At 36.1% G+C, this 17,500-nt stretch overlaps 2 protein-coding genes across 2 annotated transcripts in view; both read right to left on the bottom strand.

Annotated features, from left to right (window-relative positions):
• st3gal5 (ST3 beta-galactoside alpha-2,3-sialyltransferase 5) overlaps window positions 1-8,118 on the bottom strand; it is a 24,210-nt gene extending 16,092 nt beyond the window's left edge. The window contains exons 1-2 of the mRNA XM_080035100.1: window positions 8,017-8,118; window positions 6,161-6,265 (exon numbers count right to left, since the gene is read on the bottom strand). Of these exons, the coding sequence (XP_079891226.1) occupies window positions 6,161-6,252 (92 nt within the window). The 5' untranslated portion in view covers window positions 6,253-6,265; window positions 8,017-8,118. The remainder of the gene's footprint in view (window positions 1-6,160; window positions 6,266-8,016) is intronic.
• Window positions 8,119-9,633: 1,515 nt separating this feature from the next.
• polr1a (RNA polymerase I subunit A) overlaps window positions 9,634-17,500 on the bottom strand; it is a 33,828-nt gene continuing 25,961 nt past the window's right edge. The window contains exons 26-32 of the mRNA XM_080036116.1: window positions 17,334-17,463; window positions 16,454-16,558; window positions 15,128-15,400; window positions 14,082-14,282; window positions 12,323-12,440; window positions 11,290-11,454; window positions 9,634-10,825 (exon numbers count right to left, since the gene is read on the bottom strand). Coding sequence (XP_079892242.1) covers window positions 10,725-10,825; window positions 11,290-11,454; window positions 12,323-12,440; window positions 14,082-14,282; window positions 15,128-15,400; window positions 16,454-16,558; window positions 17,334-17,463 — 1,093 coding nt within the window. The 3' untranslated portion in view covers window positions 9,634-10,724. The remainder of the gene's footprint in view (window positions 10,826-11,289; window positions 11,455-12,322; window positions 12,441-14,081; window positions 14,283-15,127; window positions 15,401-16,453; window positions 16,559-17,333; window positions 17,464-17,500) is intronic.

Below are 17,500 nucleotides of genomic sequence, written 5' to 3'. Positions count from 1 at the left end.
TTTTTTTTCTCTTTTTCTTTCAACTATGTATTCGATACATTAAAAATATTTTTTTTTGTCGAACAGTTACGTTTGATCTAAGCAATGTCTTAAAAACCTGTAGAGTAATATTTATTTTATTGTTTGTTTTGATATAAGTGACATTAGTTTTATTTATTCTTTCCATACAAGATGTCTGTAACAAATGAACAACCTTGCACTTTGTAATACTGAAAAACTAAATTGATTGATTGATTGATTACATTTTATTTCAGACATATCAAAAAAAGAAAAATTTAAATTAAAAGCATGAAAATACAATAAAAAAATATGTTCAAATGATTTCACAAATAAAAATAAACAAAAAATAAACAAATAACATATTGAATTGATATGCCTAAAAAGGAGTAGGAAGAAGTATAAACTTATTTGATCCTACCCCTTTTCCACAGCTCAATAACTTTATAATAATTTTTTATATATTTTTTTTTTAAATAAAAAGATTTAAAAAATAAAAACCCTGTAGAGTAAGCCAAGGCACATTTCGTACACAAAAGGCAACTCAAAGTGTTTCACAATAACACACCGGTCAAACAACACAGTATACAGTTCAATATAATAAATGCTAAAGGGTGGAACAGGCAAAATAAAACGTAAAATTTAGCTTCAACTAAAGAATCAGTCTAGGCTTGTCTAATATCCAGGTTTTACTGGTTGACATTTTCCTGTGCGACACACCTTTCAGATCATGTGCCATCTGAGTGATATTATCTCTGCATAGCTTTCATGTGTGATTGTTCCTTAACAAAGGCTCTGAGTTATGAGGGGCTTCAATACGCCTTTAAAATCATTATGAAACAGGCACGACATGTGATATGATGAAACGATGCCCCGGGCAACATAACTGGTTTGTCTCCTGATGTGTGTGTGTGCATGTGACGTGTTTCTGTGTGTGTGTGTGTGTGTGTGTGTGTGTGTGTGTGTGTGTGTGTGTGTGTGTGTGAGAGAGTGTGTGTGTGTGTGTGTGTGTGAGAGCATGTGTCTGTATATGTGTGTTTGTGTGAGAGCATGTGTATGTATGTGTGCGTGTGTGTGTGAGTGTGTGTGTGTGTGTGTGTGTGTGTGTGTGTGTGTGTGTGAGAGCATGTGTGTGGGTGTGTGTGTGTGTGTGAAAGGTGCTAAAGCTTGTTTGTTAGCACAGCCAGCTAGCTCCCTAAAGTTAGCAGCCTACCTAGCAATAGCACATGAGAGTTGGTAACTAAATACTAGTTGACATCTTCATTGGGACACAGATAAGACTGAAGAAAGACAGTCTCTATTCAACTAATATAATACTCTGGGTGTGCTTGTGGTGTAGTGGTTAGAGCCCCCCCTCCCCCCCCCCCCCCACCCATAGAGGCTCAGTCCTCTTCACAGCAGACCCGGGTTAGAATCCAGCCCGGGTCGTTCTCTGCATGTCATTCCCCTCTCTGACCCATTTCATCTCTCTCTCTACAACCTGTCTAATAAAGCATAACAATGCCCCAAAAATTATCTATATAAAATTTAAACTGGTTAGTGTGACTCTGACAAGTCTGTTCATGTTTAACAAGTTGAATACAGTAATACATACAAGTCCTCGGGTCAAGAGAGTGTGGTTAGAAGAATTCAAAGAATGTATGGGTCTTTATTAAGCTGCTCCTTGATACTAAGCAGGGTTGTCTGTCTGTCTGTCTGTCTGTCTGTCTGTCTGTCTGTCTGTCTGTCTGTCTGTCTGTCTGTCTGTCTATCTATCTATCCATCCATCCCTCCATCCATCTATCTAACCACTGAGGGATAAATACACAAACACTGCAAACCATAGATAAGGAAATGTAATGTTTAAAAATAACATAAACCATGACGCATAATGTTGACAGCCTAAACACACCCCTATAAGAGCGGCCATTTCCCCTGATCTGGGCTAAGGAATGCATAACCGTGATTGAAGATAACAGAAAAATAAAAAATAATTGTTGTTATATGAATTGCTGTTCTACAACTAGTGCACATGATGGTTAATTAAAGGTGCACTGTGTAACTTTGGGTGTGTCAGAAAATTGAAAACCTTAGGTATATACTCCCATAACTGAATAAACAATTGTATTCACATAAGGGACATAATCATGATCCCTGGAACACTGTTTGAAGTTAGAAAAGCTTCCTGAAAAGTTACTGTTCCACTGTTGTTGTTTACAGCAGCAGGGCCCCACAGTTTGGTTTAGAAACAATTCAGACACAAGGCCATTCAAAGTATACAATTAATCAAGATTAGACATTAAAATAATAATAATAATAATAATAATAATAATAATAATAATAATAATAATAATAATAATAATAATAATAATACAAATAATAATACAAATAATAATAATAATAATAATAATAATAATAATAATAATAATAATAATAATAATAATAATAATAATAATAATAATAATAATAATAATAATAATAATAATAATAATAATGCAACTAAAACCCTCTTTCAGCCCCAGTACAGAGGGCGGACTGACTTTGACCTAAACTGTCACAGACACATTGATATATTTAGTGAGTTAAATTTAGAATAGAACACTCAGTCACTGCTGCTTTTAAGGAAGTGTACTGTACTATATCAGTATAGTACTGCTTTTTATGTTCGGTTTACAAGCTACACTCTAAAGTCAAGGTCGAATGGTTGAGACACTTTCAAAACAGTGTGCTCCGGTGGCGTAGTGGATACAGCGCGTACCATATCGGCTCCGGCCTTTGTTGCAGTGGTCGCGGGTTCAAATCCGACCAGTGGACCTTTACTGCAGGTCATCCCCCCCCACCCCTCTCTCTCTCTCTGTCTCCCCATTTCAACTCTGTACTGTCTAATAAAGCTTGAAAATGCCCAAAAAAATATATATATAAAAATAAAAAGACACTTTCAAAAAAAGGCCAGATTATTTGTTCCATGATTAATTATCGATAAAATAAAAAAAATAAAAAAAAAGGATTTGGTTTTTATTGTATGAGTGTGATTTTATTAATTATGGATCTTTCTTTTATTGACCGATGCCTTTAAAAGGTGCAGTGTGTAATATGACATCATCAAGAAAGTTCTACAAAGTTCTAGAATGCAACGCTCCCTGGGTAACCCCAACCCTTTCGAATAATAACAGAAGCTACAGTGGCCTTCAAGGACAAGAACAATTCTAAATTTTAAACACTGCACCTGATGACATTCCAACTATGACACTTCCAAAATGGCGTTGACAAGGCCTTGGTCGAAAATATGCAGAAATATGGACATATATGAGACCCTTTCTAAGGGAAAAATAAATAATTAAAAAAAAAAAATTATGCACTAAATTAAATGTACTTATGGATATTATAATTACTTTCTACAAAATCTGCTGGTAAATAAAACCCACAATTCTACACACTGCAGGTTTAATGCCTTTCTGTTTTGTTGATCTTTTAAAAAATGCCTTGCTTTCATTGCGGCGCTAAACACTTCAAATCTCTACTCTATTTAATTTTTTTCACAATATTGTCATGTATATGCTCATTGTATGTCTATTTTAATGTGAAGTTTGTAATGCATGTGATTTTATCATTGTAAAGCGATTGGAGCAGCTTTTCTTGTATGCAATGTGCTATACAAAAAGTGTTATGCTGCAATGTGTATTATTAATATAAATAGAGATATGATATGATTGTGTCTTTAACAAAGGGATTTACTTGTATTACTTGCTCCTCTATTTGTTTCCCTCCCGTGGCCCTGGGCAAGGCAAGGCAAGTTTATTTCAATAGCACAATTCAGACACAAGGCCATTCAAAGTGCTTTACAGGGGCAAGATTAAAAGACATAATACACATGAAAAAAGCTAATGAATAGAAATAAAACATTTAAAAGCGAATGAATAGAAATAGAGCATTTAATAAAATCTAAATTTCAGGTTCAATTGGAAACAGCAATGTCTTTAGACTTGACTTAAAAGAGCTGAGAGTTGCAGCAGACCTAAGGTTTTAAGGCCAGGACACACCGGCCCGATAATCGCCGTCGTAGAGTCGGGAGGGGGCGCGGACACAAATCTGTTTGGTGTGTGCCGTGAAATCGGTCGTCGTAGATGTCGTCGGGCTTCTTTTGAGCCCGACGTCATGTTCAATCGGCGGCGGGCAGTCTTTCAGTTGGAGCAATTTGATTTGTGGAGGGCTAGCGAATCAGTGAAGCCATTTTCGGGTAGTCGGACTGGTGTGTCCTGGCCTTTAGACCCGAATACTCTTTTCTAAGAAATGGGCCTTGAGGACACTGTCCATTTAAACTTTGAGACTGTTTTCACTTCAAGCGTGTCTATAGGTGATGCTGGTGTTCTCCTTCAAGCCTGATAGTCCAGGGAGGGCAGGCGTTATATCACCTGACACCCTCACACAAACTGCAACACAACCTACCTCAACTCTTTTTGTCTCATGAACATGTAGTTAATAACATATAAAAAGTCCTAAGGAATCGAGGTAGCAGAAAGTAATTTTATTTTATGTTTTTTAAGATTATTCTTTGGGCGTTTTAAAGCTTTATTTGATAGTACAGACAGACAGAGATGAAATGGGGCAAAGAGGGTAATGACGTGCAGAGAATGACCACGGGCCGGATTCTAACCCGAGGTCTGCTGTGAAGAGGACTGAGACTCTATAAATATGTTGGGATTGTGATCCACCATAAATTAAGCTTTAAGTCCCATGTCGATGCTGTGAGCAAGAAAGCACATCGGCGTATGTACTTTTATCGGAAGCTCCACAGTTTGAATGTTGACACTACTTTATTGAAAATGTTTAAAGGTGCAGTGTGTAATATGACATCATCAAGAAAGTTCTACAAAGTTCTAGAATGCAACGCTCCCTGGGTAACCCCAACCCTTTCGAATAATAGCAGAAGCTACAGTGGCCTTCAAGGACAAGAACAATTCTAAATTTTAAACAATGCACCTGATGACATTCCAACTATGACACTTTCAAGATGGCGGCACTAGGCCTTGGTCCAAAATATGCAGAAATATGGACATATATGAGACCTTTTCTAAGGGAAAAATGTATTTATGGATATTATAATTACTTTCTACAAAATCTGCTAGGAAATAAAACCCAAAATTCTACACACTGCAGGTTTAATTCTTGCTTTTATTGAATCTGTCCTTCTTACCCTTTGACACGGGTCACTTTCTGTGGAACAGCAAAAACTAGCTGCAGGCGATCGAAGTTTGCAGAAAGATTGCTGGCACTCAACTTGAATTAGTCTGTATTGTACTTTCACTCATTCCATTTTTTTCCAGCCATTCTACATCTCTGTGTATATCTTTGTGTGAGCCGTTGTATTATCTTATCTTATGTTTTTGCTGTTTCTTACTGCTGGCTATACAAATACTAATCAATTTGCCCCTCAGGGATAATAAAGATACCTTGAACCTTGAACCTAATGCATATTCAACTCATTTTCTAAGATCTTTCTTAACCATACAGATGTACAACGAAATATGTATTGTGTGAGAGCGAGTGAGTGAGCGCTGTCTATCTAACCACAGTGCTAAACTAACAACTATAGTCAATGCAATAGTGTTAATGTTAGTGTGACGCAAAGATTGTATGGTTCGAGTTAAGGCCTTAAAAGGTGCTATGAGGAACTTTATAATATTTCTGAAACAGACAAATTTTTCCTCTGATGATCATAAATGACATGTAACACAGCAAACAAGACCATCAGTGCAAAGAATGATATTTCTATATAGTTTTTCTACATAAGCGCTACACCACCAGCGACCCCAAAAGTAATTTTCTAAAAGGGTTTCTTAACCAAACCGGTGAAACAATTTTTTTTAATCGTGCGAGAGGAAGTTAAGTGCTGTCTATCTAACCACGGTGTTTAAATAGGAACAATAGCCTTTGCTTAGTGCTTACTGACTCAATTCGTAAATGTTTACAAATTTTAAGTATCTTTACCTTAGTTTTTATTCTATTTTATACTATTTTAACGTATCACTTGTTTATATATTGTGTTATATTGTATATATTACAGTCACTGTTCGTTCATTGTTTCTTGTCTAACTGTATGCACCTTATTCACCAAGACTAATTCCTTATTGGTGTAAAATCCTTTCTGATTCTGATCTGATTCTATGTTAATGTGAACATTTACCTGTGTGGGACGCAGCGTGTAGGAAGCCTCATGTTGCTCTCACACACTGTCCTGGGTTGTTTCTCTGCTGGAGGCGGAAGACGTCTGAACATCAGGGTCCGTGTGCTAAACACAGAGAGGGGCCGTTAGGATAAGAAGTTAAGATAAGCAAAATCATCTCCTGGTCTGCAGCCTGACCTTTTTTCTTATTTTTTTTTTTGGAACACAAACAGACAACTGAAAATGGTAAATGGTAAATGGATTTGACTTATATAGCGCTTTCTAGACGATTTTCTCAGCCCCAAAGAAGCGCTTTACATTTCTTACCACATTCACCCATTCATACAAACACTCATATACACCGATGGCAGAAAAAGTGAATGCAGCCTGACCTTTTGTATCATTCATTAGTGTTTAGTTGTAGCATTTATACATTCACTCACACACAGACACTGCAGACATACTGATCTACTGATAAGCACATCTCGTGGTTTCATTATAATGTTCGGGTACAGTCAGTCTATCAATCTCATTAGGGAACAACGCAAGACAAAGGAGGAACTAACGTGAGTTCTGTTATTAGCTAAAGAGAAACCCTATAGAGAACGGAGAAGCAAGGTATCATAATCAATCACTTGAATGTATATCGCAATAATGTTAAACTACTGGTGGTAATAAATTAAAGTAAGCCTCTTGTACTAGAAATTGTGCTCAGAAAAGGTACACACATTTTGAAACAGTAAAAGTTGCTTAAAGTTAGAGTAGGTATCGTGCAGAGATGAGCATTTATATATAGGACAGTGTTTTATGAATGTCGTAGCGTATTTTAAATACTTGTATATAACAGTCTGATCCATAGCGTTAATTCATACATCATCATCTTTATATGTGGGATATTTAAAATATTTTGGATAATATTTTTTTCTGAGGTTGGGCTTCATTAAACTCTTACTATGAGTAGCCATGCAAAATACATGATGGACATTTAGTTATATCTTGCATTAAAGATACATTAATTCTTCTTTTATTTAACTTTATCTCTATTCTCTATCTAGTATAGCTGTTGTTTTGTGTATAGTCTAATATATATTTGGTTATTTGGAATAGTTTGTTTGTGTTTATTCTTGCTTTCATCATATGTTAATTGTGACTATGCAAACACATTTTTCCTCTGGGGATGAATCGAGTATTGTATCTGCAATTCTGTCTCTGTTTGTAATCTCAGATTTTATTTATATATGTAAATAAATAAAACATATTTGAACAATACGCCAGCCAGCACCTCCATCTCTTTACATGCACATTTTTTAATTTAATTTAATTTAATTTAAATGTTTTATTTCTATTAATTCGTTTTTCTAATGTCTATTCTATACTTGATGTATTGTAATTCATGCCCCTGTAAAGCACAGGGGCATGAATTATTATAAGTGTAAATATTTAAATCCCCCGCATAGCTTGGAATTAAAGACAAAACATTCATTTACTCTCATACTGCGCATTTAGCTAGTTACATTGGTTTAAACTGTTTTTTTTCTGTAATGTCTTCGAGCACTGCGTAATTTTTAAGGTGGCATTTATTACCTTGGAAATAGAGATATATAGCTAGTACAACTCACAAAACGTTACCAACCCCACACTTATAACATTATATAGCGCTAAAAAAAAATTAGCTAGTTACATTGGTTTAAACTGTTTTATTTCTGTAATGTTTTCGAGCACTGCGTAATTTTTAAGGTGCCTTTTTATTACCTTGGAAATAGAGATATATAGCTAGTACAACTCACAACACGTTACCAAACCCAGACTTATAACATTATATAGCGCTAAAAAAAACAATAAAAAGAGAAAAATGTACCTTTTGTCGAACGAGTTACCTTTGTCGAGACGTTTACTCCATAGTTACCAGTGCGGTTGACCGTTAGCCGTTTTTTATTTATTTGGCGGAGCACTACGTAACCACCACAACAGTAAGCGCAGTACAGTCCTTTTAAAACTATTTTTCTTGATCATTGTTAGGTTTTCTTATTGTTATATTAAATAGCCTTCCATGACTTGAAAGGTATCGCCATAAGGAATGCTATTGAGGGAATAAATTGATGTGCTTCTTGGTTGTTCTTGGTCACTGATACACCCAGCCTCCTCCGTTGGTCAACAGCCAATCAAAAGGCCAAGATTCGCAGCATCACTTCCGGGTCTTTCGTAATAAGAGCATGGGGAAAATAATATGTTCAGCTTTGCAGTTAAAAGAATAAAAGCCGCAAAATATATGAACATTTGTCCCATGAGAAGATCATGATATGAATTTTAATTTACTCTTCTTGCTTCATCGTCCTGTTTCACTTTATTAGGGATAGATAGATAGATGGATAGATGGATAGATAGATAGATAGATAGATAGACAGACAGATTATAGCGTTAATGCTGCATGGCATTAAGGTGATCAGCCTGTGGCACTGTTTAAGTTGTTACGTAAGCCCAGGTTGCTTTGATAGCAGCCTTCAGCTCGTCTGTAATGATGAGTCTGGTGTGGTGTGTGTCTCATCTTCCTCTTGACAATGCCTCTCCACTCTTCATCTAGAGTCCGGAACTGATTTCCAAATGAAATGCAAAATCATCCCATGATTCAAATTTAAATTCAAATGTTTGGCGATTCACCTGTAAGTCTGCTTCTCACGCTACTGTACAAGGTCAGCAGAAGCACTTAAGACTAGTACACAAATCACTCGGTGAAAATATAATCATTTAAAAACAGCACCTAACTGTTGAAAAAAGCAAGATACAGCTTTCCAAAAGTATTGGAGCACTGGGCTGTACAATATCACAGCTGTAATCAAACCTAACTTTTTTTTATTCCCAGAGCAAAGTAGTCCCCAAAATAATCTGTACAGGACTGCAGCCATTACCCAAAATCACCACTTTCAGTTTTACCCTCACGGTTAATGTACAAAGTCCCCCTTGTGCAAAGAAAAAAACATCTTTAAATAAACACTGTCCTTGTTGACAAAAAATATATTAATCAGTAATGGCAACTAGCCTGCAGGACCTTGAATGTATTTATTTATTTAACCCTGATTCAGTCACCTATTACTCCTTTAAATGCAGCTTCTATTGTGTTGAATGTGGTCTGTTTGGATGTTATATAATGTAGTAATAGCAGACACACACACACACACACACACACACACACACACACACACACACACACACACACACACACACACACACACACACACACACACACACACACACACACACACACACACACACACACACACACACACACACACACACACACACACACACACACACACACACACACACACACACACACACACACACACACACGCACACACCACATGTCTGCCTTTTGAATAAAAACGGTAGACAATAATAAAGTATATAGTATTAACTAATTCAGGGACACATTTTTTTTTTTTTAAATGAAACATAACGGGTCATATCACACAAAAACATCAACAACGAATATATTTTACAGTTTTAATTTCAATTGCATTAAATACAAAAAGAGAAGTAATGATGTAAAGTTGTCAACATAAGACAACAACTGTGTCGAATTTCTGAGCTCCAACTATGGTTGCGTTCTGAACCGCATACTTTCTACTATATAGTATGTAGAAAAAAGATTTAGGATGTCCCGATTCTTGTGGCCAGATTTAGGATGGTTAGAAGTACCTGGATGTCCTACTTCATGCGGCCAAGATTGTTAGTGTTGAAAACTGCATCCTATTTGGGCGATTCTGACCCACAATCCAGTGCGCACGTGAAGTGACGTAACATCGACGAAGCCTCCATATGAAAACAAACGGGGATGCGACGGATATAAAAGCAAGAGGCGAGATCAAGGCGCAATGTTATGATGAAATAAGAGAGTAAAAGTATGTCCCAATAGTATGCCTACTGCATCCTAACTAGATTATTTTTATCGTCGGATGTAGTATGTAGAATAGAAAAAAGAAAGAGTATGCGATTCGGAACGCAACCTTCGAGTGTGTTTGTAGCATGATAAGATGGTCCTTTCAAGATTTCTTCTTTAAAAAACAAACAAAGAAAATATATAATAAAATAATATTTGGGACATCCTAAACATTTAGTAGGAAACGCGAGATACAACTTTTATATTTATTTATCTTTCCATGGCTGTGTTCGAACCGGCCTACTTGTACTAATTTTGACGTCAATTTGAGTATGTTGTGGTTGTGTAGGCAAGAAATGCCTGGATGAGTACTAACTTCCGGGAAGATTTTGTGTATGGATCGATAGGTTACTACTCCTACTCGACCGCCCCACAATGCATTGCGTCTTTTCCAACGACAAGGAAGTTTTTAAATTCTTTATTGCTTCAGTGTTGTAAACGGTCCGACGAACCTCGCATACACAATCGATCGTTAAGTAGACAGGTTGAAATATATACATGTTGAGTATGTAGGAGGGAGGACATTAGTAGGCCGTTGCGAACACAGCCAGTGTAAAATGTATCTTTTGATTGACACATCCAACCAACCAATCAGATTGCAGCATTTTGTCTACTACATCCCAGGAACCAATCAAAATGCAGCATCTCCTACTGCAGAGGTTGCTTCAGTTCAAATATTCCAGTTCCACCTTTCACCACTTTCCCCGTAACCATGCAGGCAGAGGGGGACATCAGCTCATCGTGGGACCCTGAAAAATGTCAAGAAAAAAAAATATATATATATATATATTACATACCATTTCATTTAGCGGACGATTTTTTGTCCAAAGTGACACCTTTAACCCATTGGTTTCTTATCCTTTAGCATTTAAATGTTTATAAGCCACGCCCATAATCATTGTAAATAAGGGTCAGCCCTCAATTGATCTCGCTAGTATAAATTGAAAAAAATATATATAAATAAAAAATAAATAAAAATTCTTCATGTCCATTATGCCATATTGTAAAAAAAAAATGTTTTAAATAAGAATGAAATCATAACCATAACCCAGCATAGTGGCCTGTTTGAGGAGCATTTAAACGTTTATAAGCCTGACCATAATAATTGTAAATGAGGGTCACCCCTTAATTGACCCCTTAATTAATCCTAAATTGATTGAGTATAAATAAAAGTAAAAAATAAAATAAAAAATAATCCTTCCCCCCTCCTCACCGAGCATAGTGGCCTGTTTGAGGAACTTGAAGCTTGTCTCGAAGGTCATCTGCTGCAGAGGGGAAGAGTTGGAGCGGATGGCGTGTCTGTTTAACGGTTTATAAACTCCTTCAAAACACATGTAGTCTGCAACCAGAGACAGGTGTCTGGGGTCCACCTCGATACCTAGAGAGAAATACAGACAGACAGACAGACAGACAGACAGACAGACAGACAGACAGACAGACAGACAGACAGACAGACAGACAGACACAAATGATTAGGTTATAGTATATACACCTTAAAGACCTACTTCCCCTGTGGAAATATGAAGGTGTCTTGAACTGTGAGATCCTATGTAATGTAGTATAAATGTGCAAAATGTTTAGAAATCGGTTCATCCTAGCCTGAGAAAAGGCAGAAAGAGTGTTTTATGGTCTCACTGTCTAACCCTACATTTTCCCATGCGTGACATCACACATGGGAAAATGTAGGGTTAGGATTAACAGGACAGCTGGGCCAAGGGAAGACTGAGGGAAGAAAAACCTCAATCATTATATTATAATAGCGATTTTATAATGATAGAACGCCGGTTCCTTATGGGTGAAGTATTCCTTTAATATCATTATTTTATTATTGATGGGAGGTAATAAATACATTTAATTATTCAGAATTTTACTTTATTTATCCGTAGTTATGTACTTACTTCAAGTTTTGATGAGAACATTTATTTTCTAAGACTTATTTTATGAACTAGTTGAATTTAACTTCGGATTATACTTTCTTTATGATTATACTTTCTAATATATTACCCCCATTATTACTAATTATTATTAATGAGTGAGAGTGAGTGAGTGAGTGAGTGAGTGAGTGAGTGAGTGAGTGAGTGAGTGAGTGAGTGAGTGTGTGTGTGAGAGTGAGTGAGTGAGTGAGTGAGTGAGTGAGTGAGTGAGTGAGTGAGTGAGTGAGTGAGTGAGTGAGTGTGTGTGTGAGAGTGAGTGAGTGAGTGAGTGAGTGAGTGAGTGAGTGAGTGAGTGAGTGTGTGTGTTTGTACCGTAGACAGCGAACACATCTTTGATCTCCTTCTCTATGACCTTCAGACCCACTTCAATCCCGTAGGTGGCGGCCATCGCATGAACCTCATTGGAGTACAGTCTGTTGATGTCCAAAATCTGTAGAAACAATATATATATTTTAACATCATTACACATTTAAAAAAGTCTAATTGCTTCAATATTCAATTAACATTTCTTGAGGAATTAACCACTAACAATACACTCTTGTTTTATGACTGCCTGGTATTTTTTTCTATGGTTGAACTCTGTGTTCTTTAAAGTGAACTAAAAGTTGTTTTGCAAGATGTGAACTTAGATGAGATACCATGAGAGAGTATTTGCATGGAAATGGGTGACAGGAATAGATTTGAATAGATACAAGTCTCTGAGTCAAATGTATGAAAAGAGTCAAGACTGAATCTGATATGTCCAACTGACTGGCCAACTAGGACTTTAAAAGTGTAGTGTGGAGTTGCACATATAAAATTCTCAAAAGTGTTATTTGTAGATTAAACCTGCAGTGTGTAGAATTTTGGGTTTTATTTCCTAGCAGATTTTGTAGAAAGTAATTATAATATCCAAAAGTACATTTAATTTAGTGCATAATAGCTGAATTTTTTTTTTTTAATTATTATTTTTTCCCTTAGAAGGGGTCTCATATATGTCCATATTTCTGCATATTTTGGACCAAGGATGCATACTAGTGCCGCCATCTTGAAAGTGTCATAGTTGGAATGTCATCAGGTGCATTGTTTAAAATTTTGAATTGTTCTTGTCCTTGAAGGCCACTGTAGCTTCTGTTATTATTCAAAAGGGTTGGGGTTACCCAGGGAGTGTTGCATTCTAGAACTTTGTAGAACTTTCTTGATGATGTCATATTACACACTGCACCTTTCAGTATCTTAAAATATTATTATGGAAATTTAATCGAACGTTCGCAAAAATCTCCTAAGTGTCTTGTACCATCCATTTATCTGTTACGTCTTCTGTGATATGTACAAATTTAGCCAAAATATTGTTATAGAAGACATTAAATCTACTTGTAATTTGAAATTTGGACTAATTTCTTATGTCATTTTATCACTGTTTCCCAGTGTTTGATGCAAAGGGACCCTGTGCCTGTGGATATATCCTGTAAAGCATTTTGAGCTGCATTTCTTGATTGAAAGGTGTAATAAAAATAAAGTTTATTAGTAGTATTTGCTCAAACTATGTTGACAATTCCAAATTAAAATATCTCGATTCACATTTTAGATAATTAAGACATGAGGTATTGTGTATGTCCTTTTCAGACTAGTTTAAAGCCACATTTAATCGAATCATCTATCACAAATGAAACTTATAAAGCAGAAACTCAGCTATCTTTTAAAATAAACATGGTACATTTCTCGATACCTAGTTTGATATTCTGCCCATGGCTTTTGAAAACCACAGTCTAGTTTCATGTAAGCTATATTCAAACCAGCCAGTGCCCACACACACACACTATCTCTCTCTCTCTCACAGACAGACACACAGACAGACAGACAGACAGACAGACAGACAGACAGACAGACAGATACACACACACTCACTCTCGGACTCTCACACACACTCTCTGACTGTCTCTCACACACACACACACACACACTCTCTCTATCACACTCACACACACACACACACTCAAAGACGCACACACTCTCTCTCTCACACACACTCACTCACACACACACACACCCACCCACACCCACACACACACACAGAGCCTACAGTACGTACGTCACTGTGCTTGAACATTTCGTGCATGTTGATTCCTTCCGTGTTTAGAACCGTCTCTTTCTCTCCCGTCTTCAGCGTGTTCTCGCCGAGCAGACAGCGAGTCAGCCCTTTGGTCTCCATGACAACAGCGTTTTGGGCCAACGTCGAAAGCACCGAAGTCAAGTCGAAATGCACCTTGTTCATTGGCAAGATCAGGTCAATCTATTAAACAGGGAGATAAAAGGTTGAAAAATGTACTTATGTGGTGTTTTTAAAAAGGTACAGTGTGTTATATTGGAGTATTTAGCGGCATCTAGTGGTGAAAAATCTAGTTTGCAGTGCTATATCCTATAGTATAAACAATGTCCTTAGAAACCTGTAAAGAGTAGAGTACGCCATGTTGGTTGGTTGTTTGTTATGTTTTGTGTCTTGTTTTTGTGTTCACTTTTTCACTTGTGTGTTCTTTAAAAAAAAAAAAAATGTGATATGCTAACTATTCAGTAAAAATTAAAGTAAAAAATAAATTAAAATAAAAAAATAGATAAAAACATATATATATATAAAAAATAAGTAAAACATAAAGTAAAAAAATAAATATATAAAAATGTGTAAAAAAAAATTAAAATATCTGCTTTTGTCCACACCCACAGCTATATCATTTCCATAATTACATAGCTGTAGTTCTGGATGGCCGGGTTGGACTCTAGAACAGCGTTAACTCTCATCTGATCCCTTCATCTCCTTTTCCTCTTTTATTTTTATAAATCTGCTATAAATCGTTTGTTCTTTCTTGAAAATGTTTGTTCTATCTGCACTACATTAACATTTGTAAGTTGATCTGACTGTGTGCATTTGTGATATGCTAAAAACTCAATAAAATAAATAAAAAATTAGTATAAAATAAAAATTAAAATAAATTAAAATAAAAAATAAATAAATAGAAAATAGAAAAAATAAGAAAAAAAATATATCAAAAAAACTAGTTAAAAATAAATATATATATATATACATATTAAAAAAAAAAAAAAAAGTGTAAGTAGGTAAAAAATAATTTAAAATAAACCCACCTCACACCAGAGCTCCTGCTCCATGTCATAGCGGTAGTCCTGGATGGCCGGGTTTGACTCTAGAACAGTGTTAACTCTCATCTGATCCCCTGACTCTCCCTCTCCTGTCTTCTGCCGTTTGCTCTTCTTCTGTGGTGTGACTGCGGTAGATTCAGGAGGCTGGGAGTCCTCCAGAGGGGTTTCTGAAGCTTTCTCCACCTCCGTCTCCTCATCCCCCTGTTCCTCTTTATCCTCTCCATCCTCCCCGCCATCCTCCTCACTCTCATAGTCCACCTACAAGGCAAGGCAAGTTTATGTCTATAGCATATCTAATTCAGACACAAGGCCATTCAAAGTGCTTTACAGGGGGCATGAAATACATCAAGATAAAAATACATCAAGTATAGAATAGACATTAGGAAAGTGAATGAAAAATATGAATGGAAATAAATCATTTAAATAGAAGAAATAAAATAAAAAGGGGAATACAGTGTTTAGAATGGATATGGATATTATAATAGTGGAATTTTTTAAGTATTTTATTATTATTATTATTATTATATACAAGGGGAATACAGTGTTTAGAAGGGTTATGGATATTATAATAGACAATAGTGGAAGACTTAAAGTATTAATAACTAGGCTCCAAGTTAAAAATCACTTCCAGACTGTTAAAAAATAATAATTATACATGAAAGTAAATATGATTTGAGTGGAATTTGTAAGATTTCCTTTACTCTCATAGTCCACCTACAAGGCAAGGCAAGGCAAGTTTATTTATATAGCACAATTCAGACACAAGGCCATTCAAAGTGTTTTACAGGGGCAAGATTAAAAGACATAAAACACATTAGAAGACATTTAAAAGTGAATGAATACAAGTAGAACATTTAAATTAAATTAAAAGTACAGGTTAAAATGGAAACAGAAAAGTCTTCAGACTCGATTTAAAAGAACTGAGGGTTGCAGCAGACCTCAAGTTACAAGGAGAATACAGAGTGTAGAATGGATCTGGATATTATAATAGACAATAGTTGAAGATTTTAAGTATTAATCAATGGGCCGTGTATTTTTTTTCAGGGTATCTACACATTTTCAATTTAAAATTTACAGATTTTTTTAAATATCAAGTCACACCTAATTTTCAATTCATGCTTGAGGCGAATGATTCTCCAGCCATAATACCTTTTTTTAATAGAGCGCTTTTCAAAAAACATGCTACAAAGTGCTTTACATTCATTTAAAAGGGGAAAATCGGCAGTAAAAAGTGTATGTGATAAAAAAAAAAGGTAAGATGATAATTAAAAATAAAAAGTCTAGAATGATAGAGTTTTTAAATGTCCTTACCTCCTCCTCTTGTTTGTCTTTCCTCTTTGCGTCTGAAGCGTCTGCGTCTCCTTCGTTCCCCAGATCGTCAACTATCTCTCTCTCCTCCTCTCCGTCCGCCTCGTCCTACACACAACACAACACACTTTACATGTCTGCTTTCATTTCACAGTTTTATCCCTAGTCCTAGTCATAATAGAATAAGATGAGAAAAACTTTATTGTGTCACAAGTTACAGAAATTCATCTTTGACAGGGCAGGCTTGGATGACATAAAAAAAAATAAACTTACGGCAAAAACGTTGACAATACAAACAGTTAGAAAATGCAGAACAGTGCAAAGAGAAGTCAGAATGAAGTTGGATATGTTGCTATGTGGATCAGGTATAAAGGATTTGTTTAAATGTGCGAAAAAAGCCTTTGTAACTAAGACCTGATGATAGTAAATGAACAGAAACAAACTGCCATGGAGGGCAATGTGACAAAATATCATCAAGATTTTTTTAATTTTTTTTTTTATGTTATGTTTTCAAAAAAACAAAGAAACGTTCAGATATACAAGTGACAACTAATCCCATGAGATGTTATGGACTACAGATGTAATTTAGCAAATAACTAACTCTGGTGATACTGTGTTAAACGCTGCCCCTTTAAAAGTAAACAATAAATAAACAATTTTTTTTTTTTTTTTTTTCAAATATATTTTTTGGGCATTTTTATGCTTTATTGATATTGCAGAGAGACAGAGGTGAAATGGGGCAGAGAGGGGAGTGACATGCAGAGAACGACCGCGGGCGGGAATCGAACCCGGGTCTGCTGCTGGGCCTGGCCCGGGAGGGGGACGCCTTACCGACTGAGCTAAAGGCGCCCCCAAACAAAATAAATTCTAAAAGTGAACAGACCCCTCCTGTGGCCGCTGCCCCGTCTCCATCTTGGTCCTTGTCTCTCATGGTTGCCTTCCTGGTCTCCACGGCGATAGAAGCCAACTTGGCGCTGCGCTTTTTAATGGCCTCCAGGAAGAGACGGAAAAACCTGCAAGGACACAATACAGAACATTTAAATAAAACTC

The sequence above is a fragment of the Ammodytes marinus genome (genome assembly GCF_949987685.1).
Source record: "Ammodytes marinus genome assembly, chromosome: 10".
Lineage (NCBI taxonomy): Eukaryota > Metazoa > Chordata > Actinopteri > Uranoscopiformes > Ammodytidae > Ammodytes > Ammodytes marinus.
This window is presented reverse-complemented; position numbering and strand designations above follow the sequence as displayed.